This window comes from Euprymna scolopes, chromosome 41 (genome assembly GCF_053919585.1).
Source record: "Euprymna scolopes isolate OS-2025 chromosome 41, ASM5391958v1, whole genome shotgun sequence".
Classification (NCBI taxonomy): domain Eukaryota; kingdom Metazoa; phylum Mollusca; class Cephalopoda; order Sepiida; family Sepiolidae; genus Euprymna; species Euprymna scolopes.
Genome location: NC_136522.1, coordinates 28,345,246 through 28,358,410, shown reverse-complemented (window position 1 = coordinate 28,358,410; position 13,165 = coordinate 28,345,246). Strand labels below are relative to the sequence as shown.

General features: G+C 33.8%; 1 protein-coding gene across 1 annotated transcript in view; it reads right to left on the bottom strand.

Annotated features, from left to right (window-relative positions):
* Positions 1–13,165, bottom strand: part of LOC145266638 (uncharacterized) — a 275,190-nt gene that overhangs the window by 171,611 nt on the left and 90,414 nt on the right. Inside the window, exon 10 of the mRNA XM_080122562.1 lies at positions 1,880–2,056. Within this exon, the coding sequence (XP_079978688.1) occupies positions 1,880–2,056 (177 nt within the window). The remainder of the gene's footprint in view (positions 1–1,879; positions 2,057–13,165) is intronic.

Here is a 13,165-nt window from a genome sequence, read left to right as displayed (position 1 = left end):
ATAATTCCCAGTGTACTACCTTTCCCACTTGGTCGTGTCTGTTCTTGTATTGTTTTTGGGCCAGTTTGCTGCATTCACTTATTATATTAGTTGATCTTCTCGTCTCTTTGTCCACAGGGTCTGCATTTGCTGTGTTCTTATGTTTTGTCGATCTTTGCTTGATGTGGTTGGTTATTATTATTATTATTATTATTATTATTATTATTATTATTATTATTATCATTATTATTATTATTATTATTATTATTATCATTAGCAGCAGCAGCAGCAGCAAAGTTTAGTATCTGTTCTGAGACTATGCCATTTCTTCTGTCGTCGTTTAGCGGAGGAGAAATCGTTCTTGACTTGTTGTTTTTCTTACTAAATAAACACTTTAAAATAAGTTACACCGCTAACAACTTAATGTAAGGTAGAAAAATCGATTTTGCCCTTTTTAAAACAACAGTAAATAAGTATAAATATTTAAAAAAATGTTATACGATCTGTAATCTCGTTTTTGAACTAAATAAACGCTATAAAATAAGTTGAACCATTAACAACTTAGCCAGCTAATTAGAAAACGAATACTGAGAAAATCGATTTCACCTTTTTTAAAACCAAAGTAATTAACTAAAAATATTCTTAAGAAATATTATGGGAGGTAGACTCTTTTGAAAACAATATCTCCTTCAAGAATGGTCATAAAATGTTCGTATGCATTTTTGGTACCACGCTATTTGTAAATATTGTTTTCATGTTCAATTCAAGTTTTCACGATATCTGTTTTTTATTCAATTGTAAGGTGGGAACACAGAATAGATACAAAACACTCTCTCTCCCTATGTTAAGAATGACTTTCAAAATAATAAAATTATTATTCCAGCACGGTACAAAAAATACATTAGTACCTACAATTTTACTCTGTAATGTTCAATGTTTTTATTTTTAAATCATAAAATAAAACACATATAATCATTTTAAAACTTTATCCTGCTTGTTTTTTTATTTGTTAATCACGTGATTAATTGAAATAAATTTATAATCACATCCTTACATTTGAAATAATAGTGTGATTAAGTTCTACCTATTTAAAGTTTATGAAACGTATTGTTCATTTCAACATGTAAACAATCTCTTGGTTAAATTAATCGATACCGGTGTCGAATGTAAAGAGTCCCTTTTTTAGGATTACATTGTTCGACTTGTATTTTCAAGTTAAATTAAAGTTTTACGATATCTTTTTGTTCATTAAATTGTTAGGTGGAAGTACAGAATAGTTATTTACAAACAGCTTTGATTAAAACGAAAAGATAGCCTTAATAGTTCCAACAAGCGATCAGTTAGTATGCGTAGTTGCATCCAGCAGCCTATTGTGACAGTAGAAAAGGCAGTATTAATAGTTGCTCAGCGTGTTTTGACAGAAAGGGTAGTATAAATAGTTGTCAGCGGAAAAATCTTAATAACTAAATCTGTAAAGTATACTTTTCTTTTAAATTGACATTATATCAAAATATATCAAATAATATTTCAAATAAATCAGAAAAACATGAACATTATTATTATCACTATTCCAAGGGAATTCATTAAATATTTGGTGAAGAAATTTAATTTTTTATGCTGTACTTACAGCTTTATTACTCCTTAGTAGTTTGCAAGTAACATTTTGTATCGTCGAGCAGTTACTTGCTCGACTAATAAGTATTTAAAAAAAGAACTTACAACTCATCTTGCTCAACTGCCCAAACTAAACATACAAACGTACGAACTTGAAAACATATACACATATATAATAAATAAAATTATGTGTTTAATAAATAGTATTTTGAAGAATTAAGAACTTTCCATCAAAAATATTTAGAAGAAGGTGAACAATGAATATCTGTTGGTAAAAATTACTTACTTAAATCACATTTTAATAAACTGGTAGCTCCTTCATTTACTGAAGTCGTAAAATTCTCTGGACATTTGCTACAGCGTTCCTTAACTCCAGCTGTGGCATTCTTGTAATATCCTTTAACACATGGAATACAATCGCTTCCGGATGGACCAATTTCATATCCAGCAAAATTACAATAAACTGAAAAGAAAATAGATAATGAGTTATCAAAAACATTTACGGTTAGTGCCACTCTCATGAGAAATCCTATTGAACTATTGAAAGGTATCTTCTTGACATTTAAATTAAATCGTACAGTTCAATGTGATATAAATATATGCACTCATGAGCAAAAACAAATGGGCCTAACAAATTTTATACATTTTACTGCACTAAACGCTATATTGAACAATAAACAGTTGAACAAGGAAGCTTAACGAGACTAATAACACAGAACAAGATATTTACTTTTAATAAATGCTTAGTATGGAATCGCATTCCCTTTTGATTTCTTTAAAAGATCAATCTTTTTAGATACTCAACCAAAGTGGAACACTGCGAAGAGGAGATACTATTCCATTTGCTTTGCACAGCTTCTCGCAGTTTACCATTATTCAAAAAAGTTCTTCCAGCTAATGCACGAGATATTATGGACCAAATATTCTCGATTGGGTTTAATTCGGGGCTTTGATTTGGTCAAAATATCACATTAATTGAATTACCATTCTAATTCACATTTGTCATCAATTGAAATGAATGGCTCTCGTCTTCAGGAGGCCTCAAGTTTTGACAAGCTTCTGGGCTTGACCATTACTCCTGATCTTAAATGGAACACATATATCAAATCTGTTGCCAAGGCCGCTGGAAAAATGGTGGGATCTTTCTATCGATCCGGTAGATATCTCACTGCTGATGCTATTCTCTACCTATATAAGAGCCAGGTACGTCCAAGGATGGAATACGGTTGCCACATCTAGGCAGGAGCTGCTAGAAAGGACTTGTCCTGCCTTGATAGAGTTCAAAATAGACTTTGTAGCCTCGTAGGAGATGTCCTTTTCTCCTCCTTGCAACCTCTATCTCACAGAAGAGATGTTGCGAGTTTGTCTCTGATGTATCTTTATTTTCATGGAAAGTGTTCAACTGAGCTTCAATCTATGGTCCCCTCTCGCCAAACTTTCACAAGAAACACTCGTCTAGCTGTAAACACTATCAATAATTTCCCCCACTCTTTATCTGTGCCTAAACCTAAACGTAGATTCCATGAACAAAGCTTCTTTCTTAGAACTGCACGCCTGTGGAATTGTCTTCCGTTTTCCTGCTTTCCGGCTGACTACAATATGGTTGTGTTCAAGTCTAAAGTAAATAAGTTCTTGATGAGCCGTTCCATATAAGTTATTAAATTTACCAAATTTTCATTACTAATGATTACTATATTGACCAATTTCTACTGTACACTCTTTAACCCTTATCCTTGAGTGGCCTCTGGGCCTTGATAATGTGGTGATGCCTTTGTAAAAAAAAAAAAAAAAAAAAATTACCAAAAAACCATTTTTTTGTGACTTTAGCGGTGTGTGCAGGGGCATTATCATGTTGAAAACTATGTTCTGGGATATTCCCAGCTTTTGGATACTTCATAACAGTCCTGTTTCTAATATTCGAATGCATTCCTTTGCATTGAGTGATTTCTCACATCTAATATGTTCCACAACTCCTGGTGCAGTAAAAGTTCCCCATACCATTATCCCTCCATTCCCGTATATAACTGTCGTTTTTATGCAACTTGGCGAAAATCTTTCTTCAGTTCTTCGATTACACCGTTCAGGAGCATCGGAAGCATCACTAACAAGACAAAATCTTGATTCATCTAACCAGAAAATATTTCTGAACCAGTCTGTCTCTTTCTTGCCATAACACGAGAAAAATCTCTTTCTATCATTGCTGTTCTTCTTAGATTAAAATGGCTTTTTTGCACACCTTTTAGAAGAAAATCCCATTTCTTTCATTCGTCTAGATATTATATATCTAGAAAGAGAATTCCCAGCCCATGTTGAATTCTTTGCAATGGTCAACATAGGTTTTCTTTAGATCTTTCAAAACAGTTAATTTAAGCCTGTGGTCGTCCTTCAAAGTGGATACTCTAGGGCGACCAGATCCAGATTTCCCTTTTACCAAGCGTTCAACTTTGAACCTTCGACCAATTCGCTTCACTTCAGAAAAAGATGTTTTCACATTTCCTCTTCTAAAAATATCAAAAATCTGCTTGTAAGTCATTTTCGACTGCCTTAACCCTGCAATTCGTTTTTTATATCCTCGCCAAGATGCGGTCTTACCATTTTTAGGATTAATTTTTTCACTTATTATTATTATTATTATTATTATTATTATTATTATTATTATTATTATATGTTATAATAATGATGATTTGCAAAATAGAAATTTTCAGTTAAAATTAACAAGAATTGATAGAAAAATATTGAAAAATCGATTTCTTCCTTCTTTCACGCATGCCGCATTTTTATTGCTATATATATATATATATATATATATATATATATATATATATATATATATATATATACACTAGCGGCCGCCCGGCATTGCCCGGTCGTAAAATACGCTTAAATAGGATATTTTCATTAATGCAGATTTCGTATTTAATATTATATTATATTGAACCCAATACATAGTAATGATTTTAAAAGTTTTAAAAAATTACTTGTTCGCCACTACCAAGATGTTTACCTTACTATTTACTTTTTCTTTTGACGTTAATAGCTGAGCTAAGAAGACGTTTGCTGCAAGGCTAAAAATTAAAACATGATTTAATAGCTATTACGTTACGCATGCATATTCGTAATGCCGTCATTCGAACTTCACCTGGCTAATTCAATTTTTTTTTTAATTTTCACACTTTTGCGCCGATTTTCCCCAGCTAAAACCTAAAAATAAAAGTTTGCATGTGTACGAATACACTATATATAAAGTTTCATGCCTATAGACCAAAAACTGACAGAGGAGTTTGGTAGGCAATTTTTTTAAACAAATATATACAGTGATGATCATATTTATTGGCACGGTAAAATAAAAGTTAAATTTTGTCTAATAAATTCTAAAAAAGGGATTAAATTTAAGAAAATAACAAAGTATATTATGTATTTTTAACTGGCCTTTCCGATGCAGCAATCGGATTTTAGAAAAAATAAATAACAAAGGAACAACAAACATAATTGCAAAAAAACCCTTGTTCAAAATTATTGGCACGATTTATTTAATAATCAATTGTATAGCCTTTGGCCTTGATTACCTTCCTCAGTCGCTTTTCATAGTTTACAACCAAGTTGTTGCACTCTTCAGTAGTAATTTTATCCCACTCTTCCTGACAATAATCCTCCAATTGAATAAGATTCTTAGGCTTCCTTTGCATTACCCTCAATTTTAATGTTCTCCATAAATTTTCAATTGGATTAAGGTCTGGGCTTTGTGATGGCCACTCCAAAACATTAATATGATTGTCCTCAAGCCATTTCTTAGTCAGTTTAGCCGAATGCTTTGGGTCATTATCTTGCATGAACCACCAACGACGACCAAGTGAGAGCTCTTTAGCAGAGTCTTTCAGGTTTTCATCCAATATTTTAACATAATCTTCCTTTTTTATGCTACCTGTGACCTTAACAAGTCGCCCTGGTCCAGAGGCAGCAAAGGATCCCCAAAACATCAAACTGCCTCCACCGTGCTTCACTGTGGGTATGGTGTTCTTAGGCAGGAAAGCTTCGCCAGATTTTCTGTAAATATAAGACACTTTATTATGGCCAAATAACTCTATTTTCGTTTCGTCAGTCCATAGAACACGTTTCCAGAATGCAACATCTTTATCAATATGACGTTTTGCAAAGGCTAGCCTTGCTTTCAGGTGCATAGGCTTCAATAAGGGAGTCTTTCTCGGACGACATGCTTTTAAACCAGCTTTCTTCAAAACTCTACCAACTGTATGTCGAGATACATTCACTCCAGAGGTGCTCTGTTCATCAACAATCTCCCCAACAGAGATCCTTGGGTTTTGTTTTACTTGTCGAACAATTTTCCGTTCATCTCTTGGGGAAAGAATCCTTTTTCTCCCTCTACCCTCTAAACTCATAACGTGGCCTTGCGATTTGAACTTGTTTATTATGGCTCTAACAGTGGATTTGGGAAGGTTTAGCTTCTTTGAAATCTTATCATAGCCCTCCCCATTGGTATGGCATGCTACAACAAGCTTCCTGACGTCTTCGCTGTGTTCCTTAGTTTTAACCATGGCGATTGAAAATTATAATTTAGTCACTTATAATAGTTTAAATAAATCGCTATCTAAAAATTATCTGAAAAAAATTATTCACTGAATTAGCGTTAAACAAGCATAATATGGCTATAAAAAAGTTCAGAAAGCACGTAAACCGGAAATTGATTGATATTATACTGATACTAAAAGAAAAACAAAGCCGTGCCAATAATTTTGAACAAGGGTTTTTTGCAATTATGTTTGTTGTTCCTTTTTTATTTATTTTTTCTAAAATCCGATTGCTGCATCGGAAAGGCCAGTTAAAAATACATAATATACTTTGTTATTTTCTTTAATTTAATCCCTTTTTTAGAATTTATTAGACAAAATTTAACTTTTATTTTACCGTGCCAATAAATATGATCATCACTGTATGTGCATACGTCAATATATATATAGAAAGAGGTTTGTTTTTACTATAATGTTTTTTACCCAAATATTACACAAATATAAATCATGTAGAATATCTGCACGAATATAATTATATGTAATCGTAAACTAAAGATAATCATCTATCTATATATAAAAGCGAAAATGTATGTATGTATGTGTGTGTTTGTATGTCTGCAACAAACTTTAGACAGACACCACGAAACTTCATAAATTTGGTTTCATATGAAAGCTCCATCCTTCGCCCGACAAATATCGAAAAATTGGCCAAAAACGTTCATTTTCACCCTGAAATCAGCATTTTTCTACAGGAGGGGGGGTCAGCAAAAACCATCCTCTCATGATGATGTCGCTTCTACGCATGCGTCATACGACGTCGTAACCTGATTTAGTTTAAAGATTTAAAAAAAATGATCCAATTTCTGTGTGTCGCCTTAGGTCAGTTGTTTAGAGCGCTGGGTCATTATCTAGAGGTTTTAGGTTCGAAACGTGGTGTGAGATGTCTTTTTTTTCGATTTTTTGAAATTTAATATTGAAGCAGGGTTATTTAAGCTATTTTTCACGTAACGTTCGTTTTTTTGTTTTTTTTTTACTTCGATTATTCTTAGGCTTTCATTAACACCCCCCACCTCCGACCGACCACACACACCCCAAAATACCCGGGAAATGCCGGGTACCCACCGATTTGATTTTTTAAATTTTAATATTGAAACAGGCTTATTTAAGCCATTTTTCACGTGTTCTTTTTTTGGGGGGGTTTTATTTTTCAGATTTTTTAAAGAAGTTTTAACGTTCGTTTTTCTGTTTTCTTTTTTGTTTTTCCGATTTTTACATTTAACATCGTTCGTTTGCCTTACGTTAGCTTTTTGTGTCTTTTTTTCGATTTTTTTAAGTTTTAACTTTTTTATATATAATGTTTAATTTTTATTTAATATTTAAAAATATTTACTTCGCTTATTCTTATGTTTTGATTACCCCACCACCACCCGAGCACACACACACACACCTCTAAATACCCGTGTACCCCCCCGCTTTATTTTTCAAATTTTTTAAAGAAATTTTAACGTTCGTTTTTCTGCTTTCTTTTTTTGTTTTTTAGTTTAGTTTTTTTTTTACTTCGCTTATTCTTATGTTTTGATTAACACCCCAACCCCGTCCGAGCACACACACCTCCAAACACTCGGGCAACGCCGGGCACCCCCCATCCTCGCTAGTATGTATATATATATAAAGCGAAAATGTTTGTGTGTGTGTGTGTGTGTTTGTTTGTATGTTTTGCAAAAACTTTTTTACAGAGGTGATGGATTTTCACGAGATTGGTATCATTTTAAAGCTGGAACCTTCGCCCTACAAATATCGAAAAAGTGGCCAAAAACATTAATTCCTTCACCTTAAAATCATCAGTTTTCTACGGGGAGGGGTGCGGAAAAAATCATTCCTTCATTTTCTCTCCTGCTACTACGACAATGACGTCATGTTTGACCTAGAAAACGTTGACGTAAGTTTAAAATCACCTGTAATTGTTTTTAAAGGTTTAATTTTATCTGTTCTTAATTGTATGTCTTTTTGGCGTATAGGTAACGTGTCAGGCTGTGTTTTTTTTTCGCCTTAGCCTCGATGCTTCGGGTTCGAGCCTGTCTTCCTATCTAATTTTTTTTCCTCTTTTACACCTTTTTTTCCTTCTTTTTTACGCTTGTTCGCGGTTTTGCTTTGTTTTGGATTTTCACATTTTTTTGACATCGTTTTTTTTTAATAATATTAAAACAGGGTCCCCGCCCCCCTCCTACATACACACTTCCAAACACCCGGGAAACGCTGGGTACCCCCGCTAGTCTATATATATATATAAAAGCGAAAATGTTTGTGGGTGTGTGTGTGTGTGGCAAAAACTTTCAACACGGATTTTCACCAGATAGGAATCATTTTAAAGCTCAAGCCTTTTTCCCCCTCTTTTACAACATTTTTTCCTTTTTTTTTACGTTTGTTCGCTGTTTTGCTTTGTTTTTGGTTTTTCCAATTTTTCTTAACATCGTTTTTTTATAATATTATACAGGGTCACCTTCTCCTACATACCCCCCCCCAAACAACCGGGCAACGCCGGGTACCTCCGCTGGTTCTATAATAAAAAAAAACTAATAGGAATGAATTAAAATGAATGTTTAAAAGACTATGCAAATTACCTAGATCTTATGGCAGATGAATGCAATTCGACGATACATATATAAGAAAGTTGTATTTTCTTTTTAAATAAATATAAAAAACGTGTTTTTCATATGAATATCAATACAGAAAAAAATTATTGGAGTATAGATATAATAGAATATACTCGTGTTACGACGAGTAAATTTCCAAAACAAAATAGATTTGTACTACTTTTATATCGCCTTAAGAAGATTAAAATCAAGATATAATGATAGTAAAACTTATGTCTAGAATCCTTAGTTAAATTTTGATCAAAACCCATTACATGATTTTAATTCTAGAAAATCTCTAAAATTTAAATTTTAACCTGAAAGGATCTTGAGAAATTGAAATTTGAGGAATGTGGCTCTATTAATGGCTAATGACTAGATAAAACTTAATGAAAATTGGAAATATTTGAATTTTCACATTATGTTCCCGAAAACCGTTTGAAATATTCCAAAAAATTAAAATTGAAGAATTAAAAGATATCGTGTTAGAGGTAACAGACTAGATTTGTTAGTGGATGGAAGGTCCTCTAAGGCATAGGATGTTGTGGTGGTGGAATGAGGAAGTTGAGAATTTCATCAAATAAAAGCAGAAACGTAAAAGTCAGTGAATTAAAGGTTTAGTGAATAAGAGATTTTATTTTGAGGGGAGCAAGAAGAGCAAAACAAAAACCAAGATGGAGACTCAGAAATCCAGGTTTCCAGGTATACAATCAAAAGGTGACCAAAAGAAATTTTGTATGCTGACGATATAGTGCTTGACTATGGAATAATAGACAACTTATTTGTTTTGTTAAGTTAAAGCTATGGGAATGTTACGAAACAAAAGCCCTCAGGAAGAGGAATGATCACTTTATCATTTTATTGATGAGGAAGGCATGCTACACAGTGCAAGCATATTCTTGGAGGCTTGTGAAAACTTTTGCCTCACAATCAATGCCAAGAAGACCGTGATGATGCATCAGCCTGCTCCAGGAAAACTGCATGCAGAACCCAACAGTTCCATAAAGAGGCAAAAACTCAATGCGGTTGACAAGTTCATCTACCGTGGCAGTACGCTCTCCTGCAATGTAGTTATTGACGATGAAATCAACACCAGACTCGTTAAAGCAAGCGCTGCGTTTGGCAGACTCCACAAGAATGTATGAGACAGAAGAGGCATCACCTCCATAACAAAGATCAAAGTCTATAAAGCTGTCAGACTCACCACCTTACTCTATGGATGTGAGTCGTGGGCTGTCTACCAACGGCATGCTAAAAAATTAAATCACTTCCATACCACCATACTGAGGAAACTGTTTGACATAGGTTGGCAGGAAAGGATACCAGACATAGAAGTCCTCACTTGTGCTAGGTTCCCAAGCATCCCCACTATCCTGATGAAGGTTCAGCTTCGCTGGGCTGGTCATGTAGTTCGCATGACAGACAACAGATTGTCCAAGAAGCCTCTGTTTGCTGAGCTCCAACATGGCAAGCGCTCCCATGGCGGCCAGAGAAAATGATTTAAAGACATTCTGAAGGCATCACTAAAGGCTTTCAACATTGATCCATTAACAATAGATAGACGTGGCAGGTCGCTGTTCATGATGGTGCCTGTAAATATGAAAGTAACTGAAAAGTTGCTGCAGAGAACTACAGAAAGGTTGGTTGGTTTTTGTTTTACGGCATGTCAACCCTTTTCAGGTTATTTAATGCTGAATCCAGTTATTTTGAAGAAAAAGTTTTTAATAGAATATATTTGGGGTTTTTTCAAGTCGGTTTCTATTTAAACCATAGTTGGGACCATCACAGGTACTACCGCTTCGGGTCAGAGTGGACCTGGGAGCAATTAAGGGGTGTATCCACACTCCCCAAAGTCCGCAGGATAGGGCCTCACCATCGGATATAGTTTAAGGCCATATCCAGGACCGTGAAGTGCAGAAAGGACAGGTAGACAATGTTTTGAAGCCCTCAACATCTGCTACCATTCCCTGTTCTCACTGCAGTAGAACTTTCCAAGCAAAGATTGGGCTTATCAGTTATCTCCACACAGGATGATCAGATGGTCCTCGTCGTTCCAACGGATAAACAACAACAAGTACTCATGCAGATATTGATCCAGACGTAACTCCGCATTCACTCGGCTTTCCTCAGAACAAGACTTCCACAGCTGGAGTTCTGCTGCTGTCTAACGTAACAAATTTTTGTTCCATTTTAAAAACAACCGTAAAATAGGTATTTTTTTTATGATATTGTTCACTTTTTTGTTACAGCAAATAGTAAATATTCCAGATCATTTTTGGTTGGGAATATTTTTTCTCTTAAAAAAAAACAACTGTTTTGAAGGAAAAAGTATTGTTTTCCAAAGGATTACATACGAAACAGGTAAGCTAAACTAAGATTTTTTTTGGGTGTAAACTAGTAGGAAACAAATTACTGTTTCCATCCTCTCCTCTATTGTTCTAAACAATAAATCTTTGTCAAACCTAATACGGTTATGTTTTTTTTAAATCGTACATTTTTTATTTTTACCAGTCATAGAAAAGATGGATGCGCTTGGTGCAGCAATAAAACAGTTGGTAAAACTAGAGGTTAAACAGCATGAAAATCAACAACAAGAACGATTGGTAAAAACAACAGGATGAAAACCAACAATAAAGATTGGTAAAACTACAGGTTAAACAGCATGAAAACCAGCAATAAAGATTGGTAAAACTACAGGTTAAACAACATTAAAAGCAACAAGAAGGATTGGTAAAACTACAGGTTAAACAACATTAAAAGCAACAAGAAAGATTGGTAAAACTACAGGTTAAACAACATTAAAAGCAACACGAACGAGGTTTTACCGATGATAGATAACTTAAAATAACAGTTAAACAGAATGAAAAGCAAAAACAACTACAAAAACAATTATATGATCGTCAACAGCATACGGAGAAGTTACTTTCTCAAATCGTAAACGCAATGCGCATGCGCATAATAATACCGCATTCAATATGGAAAGCGATTGACAGCTTCTGCTATTCACCAGAAGATAAGTCATTTACGGCATACTACAGAAGATAATAGACTTCTTTAGTATAGACTAGCAATATTAATCTGACCAGAAAAACGTTCGCTTGTTATTACACAAATTAGAAACTGCTAAACATAATACATTTGTGGATGTTATTTGGCAACGGAAAGCTCATGGGCTGTCTTTCACCGATATGCTGACCTTCATACAAAATTGTTAGCCCGAAAGTCTCTCCATTCAATAAAAGATGGAAATGCGAAATCATCTTCGTCTTTTTTCACCAGATTTAAGCAACATATGCAGCTGTAGTTAATAAACTCTGCAACGAATTTAAACTATCAGACATCAGTGCGGACAGTTTTAAATGTTTAGTGTTTGCACAAAACTCATATCAGGTAGAGACCTTGAAATCAGAAGACGTGTTCTGACAAAATTAGAAAACGAACCAAGTTTAACTCTACAAAAATCAACAGAAGACTTTTAGAAGATAGGAATCATGAGTAAAAAGACTATAAATATATGGAATCTGGCATCGCACGAATAAAAAGTAGACAAAACCAAACAACGTACGTAATAAATAAAGCACAGGATAGGAGGAATTGCCACGCATATCCTCACACATAAGAAAATAAGAAATACCAGAATTATATAAAATGTACATTCAGAAAAAAACCTGAAATGAGAAGGGAATGAGAGTTTCATTTCTAAATGTCAATAAGCCAGTTTTTTTTTCCTAGATTTGAATTTTGTATAACTTTTTGCCCTTCTTCTCTTCTGATGAAAAGCATTTATCTTCGAAATGACAGGGCCTGAAGATGATTTTCTTAAATTTCCCCTTAACTTTACCTTATTGTTCTGATGATATAAAAAAGTTACATATAATTTTTATTCCTCATTTTCATGCAATATTATATATATATATATATATATATATATATATATATATATATATATAATCGAGACAGACAAAGAAAAAATTGTTCTTTTCTCCCATTCCATACCTAGAACCATAATAAGTTTGTGATTACAATGGGAATTACCAAAACTTTCCATTTAATCTGTCTATATCTGTTTATCATTCTCCATATGTATGTGTACGTACGTCTATAAACGTGTGTGTGCGTATTCTGTGTGTGTACAGGTATGTGTAGAAGCATGTGTGGTAATGCATGGGTGTACATTATATATGCGAGTGTGTACGTAGGAGTGCGTGTGTGTGTCCACTTTAACATTTTATGTAAGACTTGGTTTTGAATAAAGGGCATACAAGTTGCTGACCATTTCAAGTAAAAAAAGAATTGGGATGGTCGTATTCAGATGTATCTTAACCTCATTGGTCATATATATATATATATATATATATATATATATATATATATATACACACACACTCACACACACGCACACACTGGAGATTT